The sequence below is a fragment of the Manacus vitellinus genome, unplaced genomic scaffold (assembly GCF_001715985.3).
Source record: "Manacus vitellinus isolate BGI_N305 unplaced genomic scaffold, ASM171598v3 scaffold_12_pilon, whole genome shotgun sequence".
NCBI lineage: Eukaryota > Metazoa > Chordata > Aves > Passeriformes > Pipridae > Manacus > Manacus vitellinus.
In genome coordinates, this window is record NW_021938949.1 from 19,257,675 (window position 1) to 19,278,644 (window position 20,970).

Below are 20,970 nucleotides of genomic sequence, written 5' to 3' on the forward strand. Positions count from 1 at the left end.
GCCCATCGTCCAGTTCACCAACTGCCGCATCCTGAGGGACCACTGGCTCCAGAGGTGAGCCCGGGGTACCGGCGGTGCCGGGGCGGCTGCGGGTATCAGGGGTGTCCGGGGGTACCGAGAGTATGGGGGTACCGGGGTGTCCGGGGGTACCAAGGATGTCCAGGGGTACCAGGGCTGCGAGAGCTCCCGGACGGGCTGCGGGACTGACCTGGCACCTGCAGTGCCCGAGGGGCTGTCACCAGGTCCCCCGTCACCAAGTCCCCCAGCGCATCGGCTGTTGGCCCTCCCTCGCCCCCTGCGCTCCCCCCAGCCCACGTCCTCTCCACCTGCTTTCCAAGGGATGAGCCGTGTGTGGGGCACGGCCGCTCTCCACTCCCCTCTCTTTTTGCCTCCCCTGCCATCCCCGTGGCCCTTTCGCCCTCGCCACCACCTTTGAGGGGCAGCCCGTGGAAGCCCCATTCCCGTGAGTTTTGTAGAGCCAGAGGCCTGGCAGAGAGGGCTGCCCACCGTGTCCCGGCTGGAAGAGCAGCTGTGCCCTGGGAGACACTGGGAAGTGCCAGTGGGGTTCCCTCTGCCCAGGGCCACTGTCACTGGGGCCACGGCCACCTACTCCACGGACAGCACCAGAGTTCAATGTGTGTGGTTGTTCCTTCAGGGAGGACCTGTGGGTGCGAGAGGGGAAGATCCTCAACCCGGAGAAACTCTTCTTTGATGAGAAGGGCTCTGCTGACGTGCAGCTGGACTGCAAGGGCAGCATCATCGCCCCAGGCTTCATCGACGTCCAGATCAATGGTATGGGGAAGCCACGTGTGCTCACGGAGGGGGGGGGTCCTGGGTCTGTCCATCTCTCCATCCCTGACCTCCAAGCCCTTCTGTGGGTGTCCTGCCCATGGCCTAGTGCATTTCAGGTGCTCGAGGGATGTGTGAGTCACCAAACTAAGGACAAAGAATGATTTTGCACGTGGTTGCTGCTGTCACGTAACTGATCCGCTTTGGTTGAGTGAAGTTTCCTCTGAATGTCAATCAATTTTTTTATCCTACCCCTTTACTGACAGTGTGCCCACCCTACTCTTTCCAGGATGTGGGAGGACAGAGCAGGACTTCCCAAGGGAACAAACATTACCTGCAAGAGCTCTCTCCCGAGGGAAAGAGGGGCTCATTCTAGGGCAGCTAAAGTTGGAAGTCAGATCCCTCTGGGCTGGGAATCCTCACATTTTGCCCTGCATGAAAATAGAAAAGTTGTGCTTGCAAAATGCTGAGGTACTGTGGGGAAGAGCACTTCATAGTGAGATTTGTACTTGTGGAGCCTTGGAATGTAGGACACAAATGCTGATGGAGCCCTTTGCATCAGTGCCCTAAAAATGGAGTGTTTCCATCCAGTCACACAAAATGTTTCTTTAATGTTTCTGGACGGGAAACATCCTCTGGGGAAGCTGCAGTTTCACCTCTGTTTTGTTGGTGGTGCAGGAGGCTTTGGGGTGGACTTCTCCCTGGCTACGGATGACTTCAAATCAGGGATTGACCTGGTCAGTCAGAAAATCCTCTCCCATGGAGTGACCTCCTTCTGTCCCACCCTGGTGACTTCTCCTCCATCTGTGTACCACCAGGTAAGGGGCTTTCTCCCCTCCCATCTGCAGGGTGATCAGGAGCTGAGGTTGGTACCAGGAGGTGGGAGGGCCAAGGCTGGGCCTCTCGAGTCTGGGACAGCTGCCGTGGTGGAAGAGCCATGGGCATGAGGAGCTGGACTCTCCCCTGAGTTTCTTGCAGGACTTGCAGAAGGCTTTTCCTTTGTGGACTGTGATGGTCCCACATGGTCCAGCTACAAATCTCCCTCCAGACCCAACATTTGGGTCTGATTTGGCAGGCTGGGGGGCTGTGTCTGGGGTGCCATGTCTGACAAACCCTGTTCTCTAGGTTCTCCCTCAGATCAGCGTAAGAAATGGTGGAGCCCACGGAGCAGGTATCCTGGGTAAGTGGATTTGTCCCTCTTTGGTGCTACTGTAGATGGGCAATTATCTTGTTTGTTGTTGAGGGGAAAGAAGTTACTGAGGGACAGCACAAATGGGGGCTGGAGCTCTCTCTATGGGAGGGATGCACAGGTGGGCACAGAGCCACCTTGTCCCTCAGCCTGTGCCTGGCCTTTGCTGTGGTCCTGTCACTGTACACACAACACACACTGCTCCAGCCCTTTTGGGCCCTCTGGGGCAATGGCAGTGGGGTGGCTTGGCTTGGCCAGGGGCCAGCACTGCAGCTCTCACTGTGCTGAGCTCAGAGTTACCTGAGCCAGGTGTTTTGCTGCAGAAAAATGGCAGGAGCTCAACTGGAGCAGAGTAGAAAGAGCAGGTTTCCTGGTCCTTGGCAGGGAGAGGAAGGGTTACAGCTCTTTGCTCCTGTTTGGACAGGGGCCCATCTGGAAGGGCCGTTCATCAGCAGGGAGAAGAAAGGGGCCCACCCGGAGCACTGCCTGCGCACCTTCGAGGCAGGGGCCTTCCAGGACCTGCTGAACACCTACGGCTCCCTGGACTGTGTCCGGATAGTCACCCTGGCCCCTGAGATGAAGAGGAGCAGTGAGGTGATCCGGGAGCTCACCAAGAGGGGCGTCTGCGTCTCTCTGGGTGAGGGCTGGGGGGGCTCTGGCAGCCCCTCTCTCAGGGCTGGGGGGGCTCTAACAGTGTCTCGGTGCCTGGACAGGGTGGGATTTTCTTTGATCTGGCCTGTATGGAGGTGACAGAACTGTCACAAATGGGGACCTCACTTGATGCAGTGAATCTCTCATGGCAAGGGCCAAACTTTGTATCGATTGCAGAGCCCTACAGCAAACATAAGGTGCTGTTCGAACACAAGGAAGTCTTCCTTGGAGGGTTGATGATGTGGAAGGTTCAAACTCTGAAGTTCCACTGCTTAAGACCTTATTCAACAGTAGAAATCATTTTCCAAAGGTTACTGTTGGTTTGATAACTCTGTTTTTCAACTGGAAGTGCTGTAGTAGCCTCTCCCTCCAACATCTGGCTGGCATCTGACTTAACTCTGGCTGCATTTTTCTTTTCCTTTGCTTCACAAACTCCTCTTTGCTTCAGATCATTGAAGAAACCTTTTTTTGTTTTTTAAGGGAGGGGAAGTTATTCAGGGTGAAATTAAACCTCAGGTGAGAAGGGCATTCATACAGCAGAGCATCTCTTATCCAACAGCCACATAAAGAACTCCAGAAAGGCAAGGTTTGCCCACAGAACACTGGAGCTGCTGTCCTGTTGGGGAAACTATTTTCTTTCTGGATAGTTTTATCCCCATATTCTTTCCTGGCAAAATCCCCACTGTCTCTACTCCCCTGATACCTCTCTACTGAACCTTTAAGTATCTGAGGCTAGCAGAAAGGCACGTCCTTGGACCTCGAACCCAGCCTGAAGGCAACTCACTGTGAGCAAGGCAGCATTTGTGGCAGTTGTGATGTGAGCAGTGAAGGTGTTCAGGTGAAACACCCAACCCCACAGTCCTCCCAGGTCATGGCCAGACACTTCCATGCCGAGGCTGAACCTCAGCCCAGGACGGGCATCAGAGCAGGGTCCAATGATGGAATGTCTTCACTCCTGTAGGGGAATGAATGGAGAGATGGGCAGAGGAGTCACACGCTGTGTCTGTTCCCAGGTCACTCGGTGGCCAATCTGTCCCAGGCCGAGGAGGCTGTGCAGCACGGCGCGACCTTCATCACGCACCTCTTCAACGCCATGCTGCCGGTGAGCTCCTGAGGGCGCCTGCCCTGCACCCGGCTTTCTTCTGGATTTTCTCTCCTGCTACCAGGGTTGCTTTTAGGTTTTCTCTCCCAAAGATCTGTGTTCTCCCCAGCTGGTTTCATACCAGGCTTTGCACTGAGGTTTGGGCACTGAACCTCTGGCTTCACATTTCTGCTGCTGGATCTTAAAGAGAGGCTGTAGCAGATTCTTAAAGTCACTGCCGAGAAAGACTTGGGGGTGTTGGTGGGTGAGAGGCTGGACATGCCTTGTCTGTGTGTGCTGGGATGCAGAAACCCTCCACGTCCTGCACTGATCCCACAGCGTGGGCAGCAGGGGAGGGGGGGATTCTGCCCCTCTGCCCCCTCAGGTGAGACCCCACCTGCAGAGCTGCCTCCAGATATGGGGCACCAACATCAGAAGGACGTGGAGCTGCTGGAGCGAGTCCAGAGGAGGCCACAGAGATACTCCAAGGCTGGAGCCCCTCTGCTCTGGAGCCAGGCTGGGACAGCTGGGGGTGTTCACCTGGAGAAGAGAAGGCTCCCGGGAGACCTGAGAGCCCCTTCCAGGGCCTAAAGGGGCTCCAAGAGAGCTGGAGAGGGACTTGGGACAAGGGATGGAGGGACAGGGCAGGGGGGAATGGCTTCCCACTGCCAGAGGGCAGGGTTAGATGGGATATTGGGAAGGAATTCCTGGCTGTGAGGCCCTGGCACAGTTGTCCAGAGAAGCTGTGGCTGCCCCATCCCTGGGAGCGTCCAAGGCCAGGTTGGATGAGGCTTGGAGCAACCTGGTCTACTGGAACGTGTCCCTGCCCATGTCAGGGGGATTGGAATAAAGATGGGCTTTAGGATCCCTCCCAACTCAAACCACCCTGTGATCTGTGACTCAAGGCAATGCCCATATTTGCCTGGTAAAGCTCCCAGGCACTGTGTGATAGAGATGGCAGCTGCATCCCCTAAGGGGAAGGGTCTCAGCCAGTAGGTCCTGGTGTTGCTCCACAGCTTGTCCCGTCTCTCCCCTCGGGCAGTTCCACCACCGTGACCCTGGAATCGTGGGGCTGCTGACCAGTGACAAGATTCCTGTTGGGCGGAGGGTCTTCTACGGGATGATCTCTGATGGCATCCACACCAACCCTGCCGCCCTGCGGATCGCCCACAGAGCCCACCCCAAAGGTGAGTCACACCGGTGTCACCAGCCCCTCCAAGCACTGGGCCACCTCCCACAAGACACTCGTGCTGCCCTCGCTGCCTGGAAGGTCACAGCCACATGTGCTGATACCCTCGCACTTTGGTGGGATGTGGCTGGAGACACCATGGCCCCTCTCTGGGAGGGCCAGCGGGGCACAGTGCTTAGAGCTGCAGCAAAATCAGCTGCAAAGCTGACAGGGCCCCTTTGCTTGTGTTGCTCAGGCCTGGTGCTGGTGACAGATGCGATTGCTGGCATGGGGCTGGCACCGGGGCGGCACACGCTGGGACAGCAGGTGGTGGAGATTGATGGGCTGAACACCTACATCGCAGGTAAGGGCCTCTTGCTGGAGAGCTGGGGACAGCACTGCCACTGGTGCCCATTCCTGGGGAGCTCAGCACAGCTGGCTGGCCCTGCCAGTGTGAGGCAGTGCTTGTGCCAGCCTCTCAGGTTTTGGTGCCTGGTGGATCTGCAGTGACTTGGCCCTGGGGAGAACAAGGTACCTGGTAAGGAGGGGAAGTGCCCTACCTTGTGGAGTGGGGAGGAATCTGTCCATTTGTTGCTGTCTGCAACACCTTTGAAAGCGTCACTGCCCAGTGTCATGTATGCAGAGGGTCAGAAAGGACAGAGAAATCTTAAGAGATATTTATTGTCCCTTTTCTTTATTACATCACTACCATTTCTTGCTAACTAAATTCCCTAAGTTTCAAGTACCCAAGCAGTATTTCAGAGAAGGATCCATTCACCTCTGGCAGCAGGTACCTGCGTTGTGAGCTGGTTTCACCCAGTACAGCTGGTCTGGTGGTGGAGCTGGAGGGTGACACCCCAGTACCTCTCCCTGCCCTGCCAGCACCTCTCCCTTGCCTCAGTCTGTCCCTTGGCAGCAGTGGCTGTGGGCCCTTCAGCTTGCCCCTCCTGCCACCCATGATTTCTGCCCTTCTGGTCTCGTTATGCTTCCCTACTGCCCCCCTTCTCGTTGCTGTGAGCTGTGGGAGCTGCTCAGAGCCATCCTATTCCTCTCCCAGGCACAAAGACCCTGAGTGGTAGCGTGGCGACCATGGATACATGTGTGCGACACTTCCAAGAGGCCACAGGTAAGGGAGCCTTGTCCACAAGCTGTTGCTCCCTATGTTGATGTGGGAGGAGGTCTTGCTCTTGCCAGCTGTGTCCATTCCACCAGGAACATTCCCTCTCACCTGAGACATGAGACGGGCTGGGATCAGTGCCCTCAGATGAGCGCCTTTTTGAGGGGAGGTTTCATTTTAACCCATAGCACTAGTGAGAGGTGAACTCTCCTGCTCCTTCCTCACAAAGGCAGAATGATTTTCCCCTCCACATACCCTTGGTGTTCAGTTCTTCTGTTCCTGCTATCTCCTGTAGGGATATTTCCCTTCCCAGCTTCATCTGGCTGTGGTGAGGGTGTGCCCAGCTGACAGTTGCCTTGGCCAGGGGAATTTGGGTTGCTCTGGCAGTGGGGCTGTGGCTGCCCTAACCATCTCCCCAACTCTCTGTGCAAGGATGCTCCGTAGAGACGGCGTTGGAGGCAGCATCTCTGCATCCTGCCCAGCTCCTGGGGATTGAACACAACAAGGGGACACTGAATTATGACTCCGATGCAGGTACTGGTATGAGGATAGGAGGTATTGGTATGGGGACAGGAGTTATTGGCATGGAGACAGGAGGTACTGTTATGGGGACAGGAGATGTTGGTATGGGGACAGTGGTGTCAGGGCTCCTGAGCGCTGGAGCAAAGCAGAGGCTGCTGCACATCTTTATCCCCTGTTTCACTGGGAGCTGCAGGGAGACTCGCTCTTCCTGGGATTTGCTCTGGGCTTTTATTCCAGTGGTTATCCCCTTGTATGCTTGGTTTGGGAAACCCTTTGGAGTGCCCCCCATGCCTCAGCCAAGCATGGAGCAGAGCTGCCATAGCCAGGGTGGCACCACACTGCCCTCCTACTGCTCTGTCTGGGGTGGGGAGAGGCTGTTCCCTACTGAGCTCAGCTCTCCCCAGCCAGCTCTAGCAGCTCCATTCCTCTGACAGCTGCTTCCTTTCCCTCTTGTCCAACGCAGATTTCCTGATGCTGAACGACAGCCTGTATGTGCAAGCCACGTACATCGCCGGCCAGGAGGTCTGGAGACAGGATGCGTCAGGCATGTGACACTGGGCTGTCCCAGTGCCCTCCGAGGCTCCCTGGCACTGTGGTTAGCAGCTCTGGTAACCACCCCACTCCTCCCTTTTTTTTTTTTTTTTAATCCCAATTCCTTCCTGCAACTCCCTTAAAGGAGCCTCATACCAAAGAGCTGCGTTTTCCAGCTTCCAGTTACAGCCATGCCTGCCACGAATTTGTTGGTGCTCAGTTGGTGGCATGGGGAAAGCAGGCAGCTCTGTGCTGGCAGGGAATTCCACTCCTGGAGTGGCCTGAGGGACTGCACAGCTGTCCTGCCCCTAGACAGGTGCTCCTGTCACCATCTGACAGCAGTGAGGAGCTGTTCCAGCCTTTGCACTGTTTATACAGCACACACTAACCTGCCCCATGCCCAAGGCAGGCTCAAGCCATTCCCATTCCTCTGCCTGCTCTTTGCCTTGCTCCTGGGCAGCCATGGCTTGTTAGACATCATCTTCCACCAGCTCAGCTCGCAGCTCTTCCCATGACAAGCTTCCTGTTGTGTCAGCAGAAGCTGAGGATCACATTTGGGTCTCCCAACAGCCCTTCTATGGTGTGTCCTCAGAGCAGGGCTGTCACAGCTCACCGACTCGGTGCTGTTGTGGGACTGAATCCTCAGGGCAGAGATCGAAACCAGGAAAACCAAGGCATTGCTGGTCCTTTGTGCCTTTTCCCTGTATGGGCATTGAGTCCACAGCGCTGGAGACATGGACAGTATCCTGCCTCAGAAAGCAATGTTCCTTTCACCCCTGGCTCTGGCTGGATGGGTCCTGCAGGCTCTGTGCCAGCCATATGAAGTAGGGCCTTTGCATCCCCTGATGGGTCTGTGCATTCCTCAGGCCATGGACTGGAAGCTTTTGCTTTAGGGCATGCATCCAAACTGGTGGTCATGGGCTCACGAGCCCCCAGTCCAGCTCAGGAACTGAGGGAGAGGAGGACTGCAGCGGGATTCTGGCCTTTCAAGACAGTTGTGATAGCTCATTATTCAGTGCTCATTACTATCTTCTCCAATACTTGACTGTCAGCTCTTTTCCTGACACTTGGACACTTGCATGTGAGGACTGATGCTGATTTTGAACCTACTACGGGCAGAATAAGCCTTGAGATAAGTCTTAGACAACCTCTGACAAGGCTCAAACCAATGAGATGGTTTTTGTGGTGAGGAGAGGACTTAGACAATAGCTAAGTCTCTGCAAGGATGGAGGTTGTAAGGCAGATAGGAGTCTGGTCAGGATTGGCAGAAGTGTGCTGATTTTTCCAGTACCGTTTTATAACCTTTAACAGCAACATTTGGAAGTGCTTTCCCAGCATTTTAGAGCCCTGCTGGAATCACTGGCAGCCTTGGAGAATTTCTAACATCAGCTGCCAATGTCAGCGGAAATTATAATGTCCACAGTTTGAAGCATTTGAGAGACACATCACACCCTCTGCTGTGACACGCGCAGGCTGCCGCAGCACCGGCCTCAGTGGGGATCTTCTAGCGGCTGTTGAAAACAATCCGAGGGGAAAAAAATGTATATGAAACAAGGTGTCTAACTTTTTATTTACAAAATTAAATAATCAAAAGGAAATCTAAAATAGAGATGGGATTAGACAGCACCTGTGGGTGTGTATTGACCCTTTTTGCCTGCTGACAACAGGCTCTACCCTGCTCATGGAGGTATGGCCTATGTCCTGCTGGGGTGTGAGGGCCAGGGGCTGGTGTGGGCATTCCTGCCAGGGACAGGGGCACTGCCAGACATGTCCTGGGGGGGCATCAGGCCCAGTATCGCCGGCCAGGCCACGGAAGGGATTGTCCCGCTCTGCTCTGCCCTGGGGCGGCCTCACCTGCAACACTGGGGCAGTCCGGGGGGACACAATGTAGGGAAGATATTGAGCCATTAGAGAGTGTCCAAAGGAGGGCAACGAAGATGGGAAAGGGCCCTGAGGGGAAGCCGTGTGAGGAGCAGCTGAGGGCACTTGGTGTGTTCAACTGGAGAAGAGGAGACTGAGGGGAGACCTCACTGCAGTTCCAACTTCCTGAGGAGGGGCAGGCCCTGAGCTCTGCTCTGGGGGACCAGGGGCAGGACCCAGGGAGTCGCCTGGAGTTGTGTCATGGGAGCTTTAGGTTGGATATTAGAAAAGGTTCTTCCCCCAGAGGGTGGTTGGGCACTGCCCAGGCTCCCCAGGGCAGTGGGCACAGCCCCAAGGCTGCCAGAGCTCCAGGAGTGTTTGGATGATCCTCTGGGGCACAGGGGGTGAATCCTGAGGATGGTCCTGTGCAGGGCTGAGGGTTGGGCTCGATGACCCTTGTGGGTCCCTTCCAACTCGGCCCGTTCTGTGATTCTGTGGCACCCCCGGGCGGGCAGTGCACACACGGGTGTCCCACAGCTCCCTGTGGGGCTCAGGGGAGCGGGGGCAGTCCCGAAGGGACAAACGCGCTGCCAAGTTGGGCGCTGGGCGCCCCCGGGCCGGGCTGTGCCGGGAGCCCTCCGGTTCCTCACGGCCGGAACGGGCCTGCGGAGCGCTGAGGGCTCGCACAGGGAACCGGCCAGGGGCGGCGGGGAGAGCCGGGGGAGGCCCCGGGGAGGCCCCGGGCGGAGCTGGGCCCGCAGCCCACACGCTGCCCGTGACCGGAGGTGGGCGGTGCGGCGGGGCCGCTTCCTCCCGGCGCGGAGCGGCATGGAGCGGGTAAGGGCCCCAAAAGGTGCTCCTCAAAGCAGCGCCGATGCCCTCCCCAGCCCCTCCTCACCTCCTCGTCCCGAACATTCCTTCCATCCCCCCCGCGGGCTGCAAAGCCTTCACTTCCACCTGCTTAGCAGGAGGCGGGCGGCGTAAAAATACAGCACAGGGGTTTCCTGCCGTGGAGACATTGTGCCGTAATAAGCTTCAGGATAAAATGAGAAATTTTTGGGGCCTTTAAAAAGGAGAAGGAGGAGAGAAAGAGGGAGAAAAAAAAATCTGTGGGAAGTCCTGGCTTGCCAGGAGCAGGGGGGGGGGCGTATTCCTGCTAGTAGGAGGTTATGGCTGTGATTTTTGTAATGCAGAGGGCTCATTTGGTGCTCTCCGCACAGGACACGTGTCCCTGTGCTGGTTGATGGTATAAATGAGCAGTTTCACAGCGCACCTCCAGTGTAAAGCCAGATCTGATCTATGAGAGGGGAGAGGGCTTCAGAAAGTCAGGTTTGGAATCAGTTTTGGAGACGAGAGATTTGTGCTTCTTTTAGACATTCTTCCTTCCCTATCCCATGTCCAAGGCTCCCCAGGGTGTGTTCCAGGAGGAGCTGAAGTGGTGCATTTCGCAGCTGGAGGCAGATCTCCACCTCATCCCACCCCCAAAACCAGGTATGTTCCTCTTTCCCAGCCCACACATCCCATATTCCAGCCTCAGGTCTGATTTAGCAGATTTGGACATTTCTCTGTTTCTTCTCTCCCTTCTGTTCCCTGTTCTTTTGTCATTTGGGATTTGCTCTAAATACAAAACAACTTAAAGCATTGAATTTTAAGGGCTGTCTATCTGGAAGCAGCTTTACCTTTCATTCCTGTAGTGTTCATTCTCCCTGTGTTCTGTATCCTTTCTCATGTTCTCATTTTCCCGTCTAATGGCTTGTTTGGTTCTGCTACAGCTCTGCCTTTGTTTTCCATCTTAACTGTGCCAGTGTGTCTGGCCCTTAAACCCCAGTAGGTGTTTTTATTTTTGTGAAGCTTGTTCCGAGGAGAAATTACATGGAAGATAAAATCCTATAAAATATTTTTCATAAGGTCACAGATTGATCTTATCAGTACAACTTGTAGAGAAATGCAGACTCACGTCCTGCTCCTGGCCACTACTTAACCTGTAGAGGAGGGGTGTGAACCATCTGTAAAGTGCCCAGGTGAGTGTTTGCTGGTTCACCTGAGGATGTAGCAGTAACTAATATGTGCCCACACATGGTGCTTGAGTATCAGGCTCCAAGAATTAAGGCTGGGAGAGCTAGGAGTGTTCAGCCTGGAGAAAAGAAGGTTCCAGGGAGACCTGAGAGCTCCTTCCAGGACCTAAAGGGGCTCCAGGAGAGCTGGAGAGGGACTTGGGACAAGGGCCTGGAGGGACAGGACAAGGGGGAATGACTTCCCACTGCAAGAGGGCAGGGTTAGATGGGATATTGGGAAGGAATTCCTGGCTGTGAGGGTGGTGAGGCCCCGGCACAGGTTGCCCAGAGAAGCTGTGGCTGCCCCATCCCTGGGAGTGTCCAAGGCCAGGTTGGACAGGGCTTGGAGGTGTCCCTACCCATGTCAGGGGATGGATGAGCTTTACTGTCCCAACCAACCCAAACTATTCTATGATCAGACCGTTTTGTTACATCTGTGTCCTGTGCTGATGTCCTGTGCTGATCCCCAGTGCTCAGCAGCAGGGAAGGCAGCTCCTGGAGGGGAGGCAGGAGCTGAGTCCAGGGATGAGGCAGCAGAAGCAGTGGCCTGGCCAGAAAGGAGCCCCTTTGCACAGAGCCTGAGCCAGGAGAGCAGAGCAGTCCTGCTGATGGTACCCAGGCTCTGCCTGGAGTCCCAGTCATTGAAGGAGTGTGCAGTGAGGAGGCAGATCCAAGCTCTAGCCAGGAATTCAGCATCTGGATCCATGAGTTATCTGGCTGCAGCAGTGTCTGCATGAGATCCTGGACTGCAACCAGACCAACCCCTTGAAATAGGGATACACGTGTGCTCAGGACCCTGATACCCAGATGCTGTGAAGAGACATCCCACCTCTGTCCCACCGTGTCCTAGGGGACATCGGGCCCAGCATTGCCAGCCGGGCGAGGGAGGGGACTGTCCCAGCTGGGTGAGGGATGGGATTGTCCCCCTCTGCTCTGCACTGGGGCAGCCTCACCTGCAATATTGGGGCAGTTTTGGGTGCTGCAGTATAAAAAAGATCTGAAGCTGTTAGAGAGTGTCCAAAGGAGGGACACAAGGATGGTGAAGGGTCGGGAGGGGATGCCACAGGAGGAGCTGCTGAGGGCCCTTGGTCTGTTCAGCTGGAAAAGAGGAGACTGAGGGGAGACCTAATCAGGGTCTGCAGCTTCCTCAGGAGGGACAGCTCTGATCTCTGCTCTCTGTGACCAGGGACAGGACCCGAGGGGACAGCTGAAGCTGTGTCGGGGGAGGGTTAGGCTGGATATTAGGGAAAGGTTCTTCCCCCAGAGGTGGTCGGGCATTGCAGCCAGGAGGGGTGGGACGTGCCCATTCCACAGTACTAGTGCAGTACATCAGGCTGTCTTGTGGCTGGAAATGAGTGAGACAAACACTACAAGACTATATGTAGGGTACCCGAAATGAGGTCTTGGGGACTACTGTCACAGAACAGCTGTGCTTTTTAGACAATTTGCTCTGACATAAAAAATTTGGATCCCTCTTGTGGTCAGGCTGGTTTGTATGAGAGCCAGGCAAGAGTCCTACTTTTCAGGGTGTGCTCTCTACTAAGGTTTTTTCCAGTTTTTCAGAAAAGACACACAGAACTGGTCCCTGGGATTTGTATTTGCCTTGAGGAGAGGGTTGCTGAGCCCTATGTAACTTCTATGCCATTAGCAGTGCACTTACTGCAGTGTAAGAGTCTGACTATATATAATAAGTAGTTAGATTCTCCCCCCCTAAGAACATTTCACAGTATTTCATCTTCTAGAAGCGCTTGGAGTTCCCTTTCAACCAAATGCCAGTTGTGGATTAGTCAGAGGTGATATGAACACAGAGCACGTTTCAGAGAAGACTCAGTCATCAGCATCCCACAGTGGGGATTTTGAGGCCCAGCATAACCTGTTTCTTGTCTCTCTTGGATTTTTTCTGAGTGCAGTAGAGGAGACCCAGCACATTGTCAAGGTCCTGCGCTCCTCTGAGACTCCTCTTGCAAAGAAGCAACAAGTGATGAGTGATGTGTTTGGGGATTATTGTCTCAGCATGGCTGAGGGTCAGGAGAGCATGGAGAAAGCAGGTGAGCTTGAGCTGTCATTCAGGGGATGGTGAGACTTGATTCTTCTCTGTAGATTTCTTAGGTTGTTCTTTTGATTGAGTCAACTCTCTGGGCAGTGCCTTAGAGAGGGAGCTGCAGTGGCATCCCTGTGGTAGGAAACTGGTGTATTGATAGAGACAATACTCTTTGTCTTTTCTAGGCATGAAACCTGGTGCTCTGGAAGTACAGCCAAGCAGTGGGCAGGCTGCAGATGCTATGAAACAGTCTGACCCAAGCCCTGAGGCAAAACCAGAGCTGTTCACATCATCTGGCAGCAGCTTCCGATTTGATTTTACACTTTCTGAGACCAACCCAGGAGCAGACCCTGGTGACAGCAGAGCTGCCAAAGCCACCAAGCAGGAGAGCTGGAATGGAGCCTTGAGGTTTGCTGCCTCTGGACAAGAACCCAAGTTTGCTTTCAACTTTGCCATCCCAGATGAAGACTGTCCTCAGCTCCAGCTACTTCCCTCAAGCCAACATACAGGTCCTTCACTGCCTGCTGAAGCAGCAGCCCTGCCACGGGCTGCAGCCGTGCGGGAGCCCGAGGTGACTCAAGCTGCAGGGAGTGCACCCAAAGAGGACAGAAGCCATGTCACATCAAAGATCCCCCAACCAGAGACTGCTCCTGCAGATGAAGCAGCAACAGCGAAATCAACAGGAGATGAAGCTGCCCAGAAGAAGAAAAAGAAGAAGAAACAAAAACCACCAGTCAGTAAAACAGAGAGAGAAGAAACTGAGACCAGCAGGAAAGCAAAGACAGAAGCTAAGAGCTGTCAAAATACAAATACTTCCCATCAGGATGAGAAGACCTCCCAGGTAGTTAAATATTGATGAGATCCCATAATTTATAAACCCTTAACCTAAAGAGGCACTTTATCACTTTACACAGATGAACAATTAGCATGCTGCCTTGAGATGAGAGCTGAAAGACCGGGGTTGCTGCTTGCTTCTTCCAGCAGCTGTTTGCTTTCTCTGCTACACAGCTGAGGAGCCTGACTAGTGGAGGGGGAGTTAATGGTTCAGACTTGTGCTGAAGCATTTCATGTTTAGGCTTGTGACAGCTAATCCTGGGGAGCTGGATGCCATGTTTTCTTAAGGAAATGAAAATAAGAAATGGAGGTAAGTGCCCTCAATCAGTGCCTGTGGGTGCCGAACCGGGCCCTGCTCCTGTTGCCAGGCAGGATGAATTGCTCACATACTGCAAGTAGCAAAGCCAAGGCACAGAGCTGCCACCTGGTGTAGCCAGGGGTCTGGGGTGAAGCTCAAGGTGCTTCTCAGAAGGTTCCCACTGTAGGGCATGGCCCAGAAATCCACTGAGGTTGCAAGTGTTGTGTCAACACACCATTAAGGCACACCCTGAGGTTTTCTGTTCTGCTGAGGGTCTGGGTCTTTATTTTATTTTACTTCTCAGCACCAGTGTAGGTATTATTAAGAAACAGTGCCAGCTGAGCAATATTGAAATAGAAGATTGCACAAAATCTTCCTTTTCTTAATATTCTTCAAGGAAATTGCACTGAGTGTTCACCCACCTCTGGAACATTCCATCCTACCAATAAACACTGCTGAGTACAGGAGAGGTAGGAAGATTGGAAGGTGAGGTAAAGCCCTTCCAGTCCTTTGGAAGGAGACTGTTGTAGGTGAGGGCTTTTGTGTTTACATGTACATAACAGTTACAAATTACTTCAGTCCCAGGGTGCAACCCTGCTTTCCTGTCCCACTGCTGAGTTAGCCAGCTGGCTTTGCTCGATGGGACTTGGTTTCCTCCATCTCCATGGGCTTCAGCTTCCTTCTCCTCATGTATTTCTGGTTTAGCAAGCACGCAGGAGCTGAGAAAAAAAGACTTATTTGTCCGTTGTTCACTTTTTTGATTTTATGCAGGTCTGGTGATAGGGGTTTTTTTGTTGTTAATGCTTATTTCTCCCATCTGTAAGTGTATTTGACAGCTTCTTTCAGAGGAAAGGCACTGAACAGCTTTCCAGAAAACAGCACCCTCTGAATGGCAGCTACATATTAAACCCATCAAATAGAGGCAGTGAGTTGCAACTAAACATTTGTGCAGTGCTTTTAGTTTATCCAATGAAAAACACTAGAGGGAAAATGTCATGGAGTCTGTAAACTGATCACCAGCACGTGATGTTGAGAATAGTCCTGACTTTATGCAGTTCCCTTTTATCTCGTGTAGCAACTGCTGCTTTAATTTTTGGGTGACTTATTTCCTCTTGCTCCCTGTGCCCCACGTTGATGGCAGTCAGATGAGCAGCTGCAGAAGGAGCTGGACTGGTGTGTGCAACAGCTGGAACTTGGCTTGAAGACACAGAAACCCACTCCAAAGCAGGGTAGGCATTCAAATAAAGGCGAGCTCTCTCTTGTGGGAAGGGATGGCAGGAATGCAGGGGCAGAGCCAGCAGGAAGCCTTAAGCTGTGTGCTGTTCCTCCTTTGCTGCAGCTGAAGAGGCTCTCCGGGCCATCAGGACACTGCGCAGTGACAAGGCTCCACTGGTAAAGAAGCGGCAGCTCATGAGAGCCATGTTTGGAGACTACAGGAAGAAGGTGCAGGAGGAGCTGTGCAGGGAGCTGAAGCTCATGGAAACAGGTAGGAGAACTTCTCATAGTGAGGAGAAGAAGAAGAAGAAGAAGAAGAAAGGGACTCACTCCTGCCCTGCAGATTGTTTTGCAGAGTGGAGCCTCGCTATGTGAGATCACTAAACATCTCTAATGGCTCTTTTCTCCCCTCTTTAAGCTGCAAAGGCTGCCAGGATCGTGGAGGTGAAGGGAAGCGTCTGCAAGAAGAATGGCAAATTCATCCGGAAGTGCTCGGGAGCTTGCAGGAATAGCCAGGGTTCAGCAGGATTCCCTTCAGAGTCACCCAGGACGCTTTACACAGGCTTATTCAATGACACAGCTTCCAAAGAAGAATTTCGCTTTAATTTCTTCTAGGAAAGTGTCTTAGACTAAAACTGGTAAAAAATCCCTGTGCCAGATCCCCTGTAAACTGCAGAATGGTGGAGAGATGCTGTGCAGTAGGAAATGTCATCAGTAAGTCTCTTGATCCTGTTCCAGAGTGCCTTATCTAGAAATCTAAACCAAATCTGCCTAGTACTATATGACCCCAAGACTAAACCAGTGTAGTGCTCCTCTGTGCTCACACTGTAGAGAGGCACCTTTGAAAGGGTCAGCAGTGAAAGGATCTGGTTTTCTTCTGTAGAATTTACATTAACTGTAAAATCTCTCTTTTATACCATGAGATTTTCCCATTCTCCCGTGGTTTTTAAATAGAGCAGAGGTTTCCTAGCAGCTGAGGCAGCCATGCACACAGAGGGGAATGGTTTGGAAAGAAGATGCAGCTTCTGCGAAGATCCAGCAGTGGATCTTTGGATGCTTCCACTCCATGAGTCTGTGTGAATGCGGCTTCTGGCATCCAGCAAACACCAGCAACGCCATCACTGACATGAGGGAGTGGAGCTCAGGGGCTGGGGAGAGACTGAGTGAGAACCATTTTTGCTGATTCATCTCTTTCAATGGCAGAAACAGACTTAGAATAAAACTGCAAATGCTGGTTTAATCCAGCCTAGGGATGTAAGGACAGTTGTTTCCAGACAGGGAAAGGTTTTTGTTGCTGGAGCCAGGTTCTGGCCAGCTAGGAAGGGCGTACAATGAGCTCTTAAATAAAGTTTACTTTGTAAGTAGTCCAGTTACAACCACCAGTGACTCAGAGGTAAAATCAGCTGCGTGCCAACCTTGGGTGGTGGTGAAATGAACTGTCAGAGCCCAAAGACTCTCTTCCCCTTGATTTGTATTAAATTTTGGCTTTTTGAATGTGTGTCTCCAGTGTTTCCATACTGCTTCAGTCACTGAAGCCATCTCCTGTGTTCCTACAGAAAATCTTCCCACCAAACCTAAAAAAGCTGAAGGAAGAGAAGTGCTGCAAAAGGCTATGTGGTATCAGGTGTCCCTGGGGAGCAGTGCTTTCCTCCCTTTTATGATCCAGTCAGCCTGTGTGAGAAGTGAGAAATGGGAGTGTGGGCAGATTCCAGGGAGAGCAGCTGAGAGATAGTGGAAAATACTGGCTGGCAAAGACTTTAAAAAACCTGATGTTGGCTCCAAAAAATTAATTTTATTACTAAACCCTGACGCAGGCAGTGGCATCTGCAAGAATATTTTTTTTATTATTTTAAAAGAATATTTTAAAGAATTCCTGTCTGGGAAACTGAACTGGGATAACATGTACGACAGGGAAAAATATGCAGAGCTGACTTTATGTCTTCTTGAAGTCAGTGGGTAAAAACTGGAAATCAAGGTTGGCATATTATTTTATTTGCCAAGAAGCACAACTTTGACTGTGTGGAACAACCTTAGACAGTTTTTTTTTAGTTTTGATTTCCAGGATTTTATATTAAACATACAAAAGCTGTGTCCTTGTCAAACTTTTAGTGTTTTCATGCCATTTACTGAGATTAAAGAGCATCTTGTACATGACCTTGGAACTACAGCTGTTTGCTTTCCTGGCTGGTTGTGCAGCAGATGTCTGGGAAACGGTTATTTTTTCCCCTTCTCCTGTCTCAGGTAAAGCTAAAACTGCTAAAATGTTACAAAGTCTTTGCTGTGGAAGGCTGCAGGAGTATTCTGGGAAGCATTCTTATATAACTGCCTCGTGCTTATGCTGTTCCTTAGGCGTTCACAATTAGAATAAAGATACCAGTGAGGTGTGCGTTTGGTGTAACCTGATCCAGCAGTTTATCTTCAGATAAAAAGAGGTCAGAGAAAAATGCATTCTGATATGAGAACAGCTCCTGTGGTTTTCCAGAGGTCTGGATAATGCTGACCTACAAAGCCAGCCTATGTTCCTTCTCCTGTGCTCTGTTATTGGAGGACTTACATATGTGTATATGGGAAGGCAAACGTTCATCAGTGTGATCCCTCACATCCCTGAGTGTCATTCCAGGTCAGTTCCACAAGTCAGCATGGGGATCTTGGACAAAGCATTTCGCCTCTCTCTGTCCACTCCCTGTTTTCATAGCCAAGGTGATGCCTCCTGAGTTTTTGACAGATGTGCCCAAGTTACTTCACTAGTGATTTTGTGTTGAAGAGGCAACACTATGGTATTTCGCACCTGCAACTACAGCAGTCTGTACTTCATTTTTAAGCTTTGCAATGCTTGAAGCATCTCTGCTGTGTTACATTTGTTTAAAAGGAAACAAGCAATGTTAATAGGAGTTAGGAAGTGCTGTGGGCTGCTCCATCCATCCTTTCCCCTTTAGAGGGGCCACAGTGCAGTCTTAATGACTTTTTTTTTAAAAAGTGGTGTTTTCCCCTTTTAGTATTTCTTTAGGATTTCAGCGATGTCTCTTATTGCAGCAGTGTCGGGTTTGGGTCAGGGCTTTGCTCTGCTAGTCAGTGTAATACCTGTAGCTGGAGGTTTGGTCCATGCCCCAAGGCATTAGTGATGTACAGCAGTGAGAGAAAAGGGAAATATTCTCATCTGTCTGGACATCTCTGTTCCACTGTTCTTGCTTTAAGGAAATATAACTTTTTACCACAGTTTTGGTAGAAAATTGAGCTCAGTTGTCTGTCTCTGCATCCTCTCCTCAGCTTTGTGCCTGGCATTTGAGTTTGGTGCCAACAGGGTGACTGGATTTGGTATTCTGTATCTCTTTGGTGACTGCCCACCTAAATGTAGGGCAGCAGTGCCAGGCCCAGGCTTGTAGGCTGCAAACTGCTTATGGGAGCTTCCAGCACGGCTGTGACCTCAGGAGCGAGTTAAAGACAAGGCAAAAGGGAATGTGAAGTACCACAGTGCCTCTAGAGCCAAACTTGCTTCATAGCATCAATCTTGAAAAACTAAAAGCTGAGGAGCAGCTTCTAAAATGAGTAACAGGGTAAAGGAACACTGTGACCTGTCTCAGACCATTCACTGCAGTAAAGCGGGAGAAATGTCTCGCTTTGGGGAGCAAAGTGAAGAATTTTAGGGTTATTTATGTGGCAGGGTGAGGCCAAGAATGTTTCCACACGGAGGCAGCAGAAGCCTGGATGTGATCTCTGGTCCTTTTGGGCTTGGCACTCTCCTCTGTAAATAGACCCTCTGAGGCAAAGGTTAGGAAAAGCAATCCCATTCCAGACAGACCCTGCCTCCAATTGGAATGGCATCCCCGCCCCCATCCCTACTGGCATTTTGACTGTTATCCTGGATGCTGGACACTAATCAGTACATTTGTCCCACCCCTTCTCCTAGGCTGGGTCAGTGGAAATGCATTTATTGGCCCTTGAGCCGCCCCTCTTTGAGTAATCTGGGGGGCAGAGTTACCAAAGAGCAGCCCACAAAGGATCTCCAAGAGATCCCCACAAAGTCCAGCTGGAATCATCTTCAGAGTCTCAGCAGCCGCTTCTGGGGGGACTCCCTCTCCCAAGACCAGCAAAGACAGAAAGCCAACAAGTTGGTCCTACTGATCCTGTAACTGAGGTGACTAGTATTACCTTGTCTCACTTAAATTTTTAAGAGTGCTGAGGGTGGACTCAGCAACTAATCACCCCTAAAGGATAAAATATTATCTTCATTTGGGGAGGGAAACCCCAATCCTAATTTATCTTTTCTTTGAATTAGAAAGAAGAAGCACTTCAAGCAAGACAACAACTGGAACACTGTAACAGAAGGTGTGGAGCATTGAACCTGCAGCTCCATAGCAGGAAAAAGAGGAGATACTGCTATTTTAAGGTCATATGAAGCTGTGACAGATGATCTTGTATCTTTCTGCTGCCTAAGATTTCTTTGTTGCTCACTGTTTGTGCTGCTTTCGTGTTTAGAACCGCGGGAGGTCTGTAAGATGCTGCTTCGGAAAATCCAGCTTTGACATCCCTTCCCACAGTGGTTTGATTACTGGCACCAGTCCTCCTGTGGGCACTGTCAGCTGGGGAGTGCTGACCACTGGCTGGGTTTGGTCCATTTTTGGCTTCTTCCCTGTGAGTGCATCAACAGGCACGACCAGCTCCTGATACCTTCCCACTAAGATGGAAGAAGTTTGGGTTGTGTATCTCTGCCTGATCTTGATGATCATCATGCTTGTTCTAATGAAGCAAAACCCGCATGTGGAAGAGGCCAGGAAGGACAGGGAAAGCAAACCCTCCTCACCATCCTCTTCCTTTTCCCCCAGTAATGTCAGCAAACAACTGGAGCACACCCAGGAAGAACTGGATAAGTATCTGGAGAGGCTAAACAATGTCTTGTTTGACACAGAAGCCAGGAGAAGGGATGGCCACCATGATCAGATGTCCCTCCATCACAGAAGTGCTGATTTTGTGTCAGAAACTAAGGAGCACTCTCGGCACCTGTCAGGCTCCACAGAAGTCCAGGTATGAGCCTTAGAAAGACTGTCAGACTCAACTAGACTTCGAGCTCCTGGCTGAGGTAGTGAACCCTGAGGAACTGCATAGTCCATGAAGTTGGACAGGGAAGAGGTTGGGGGAAGTCTTGCTATTTTGGAGATAATACGTTCCTATTTTTGCACTGTTTATTTTGACATTAGGCACTCATCCAGAGACAGCTCTGTGTGACAAGTGTGGTATGTATGTCACACGTGAAGGATGTAAACATTGGCATTAGCACCATGCATGTGTGTATATCCATGATGTAATTTACTCCTTCCCACAGAAATAGAAACAGGCATCATTTCTTACTTCAAGAAATTACTGTGCAGCTCTTCAGCTGTTTTAAGTCTCCCTCTTTCCCCACATACAGCCACATTTTGCCAGTTTGCCCAGCTAAGGGTCTGGCCCAGGAGGGTACAGGAGCTCTGCAGGCACCTGTCTAGAGGTCATTGCATGGTATTGAGCCATGGGAAATACTTCTGGAATATCTCTTCTGTGCATGATGATCATGCAGAGTGTACTATGTAAACATAAAAGGCACTATTGGCAACCTGCAAAAATTCCTTTACCTTGGCCAAGGTCC

General features: G+C 51.7%; 2 protein-coding genes across 5 annotated transcripts; both read left to right on the plus strand.

Annotated features, from left to right (window-relative positions):
• Position 1: 1 nt before the first annotated feature.
• On the plus strand, positions 2-8,602 carry AMDHD2 (amidohydrolase domain containing 2; the record flags this gene model as incomplete). Its single annotated transcript, XM_029957886.1, has 11 exons — positions 2-54; positions 656-792; positions 1,468-1,607; positions 1,915-1,969; positions 2,403-2,615; positions 3,643-3,731; positions 4,753-4,897; positions 5,135-5,242; positions 5,936-6,004; positions 6,428-6,529; positions 6,981-8,602. Coding segments are annotated over 11 exons (1,200 nt in total), but the record flags the coding sequence as incomplete, so codon positions are not given.
• A 506-nt stretch (positions 8,603-9,108) lies between these two features.
• On the plus strand, positions 9,109-16,844 carry LOC103763266 (UPF0488 protein C8orf33 homolog). Of its 4 annotated transcripts, none has more exons than XM_018067574.1 (7): positions 9,109-9,182; positions 10,312-10,399; positions 12,873-13,010; positions 13,189-13,844; positions 15,277-15,364; positions 15,475-15,621; positions 15,769-16,844. In XM_018067574.1, the coding sequence occupies exons 3-7, from the start codon at positions 12,944-12,946 to the stop codon at positions 15,963-15,965; spliced, it is 1,155 nt and encodes a 384-aa protein (XP_017923063.1). In that variant the 5' UTR covers positions 9,109-9,182; positions 10,312-10,399; positions 12,873-12,943; the 3' UTR covers positions 15,966-16,844. The 4 variants fall into 4 exon arrangements, with proteins under 4 accessions (XP_017923063.1, XP_017923061.1, XP_017923060.1 ...); XM_018067572.2 differs by lacking the exon at positions 9,109-9,182 and adding an exon at positions 9,674-9,745; XM_018067571.2 differs by lacking the exon at positions 9,109-9,182 and adding an exon at positions 9,693-9,745 and having other exon boundaries at positions 10,282-10,399.
• The last annotated feature ends 4,126 nt before the right edge of the window (positions 16,845-20,970 follow it).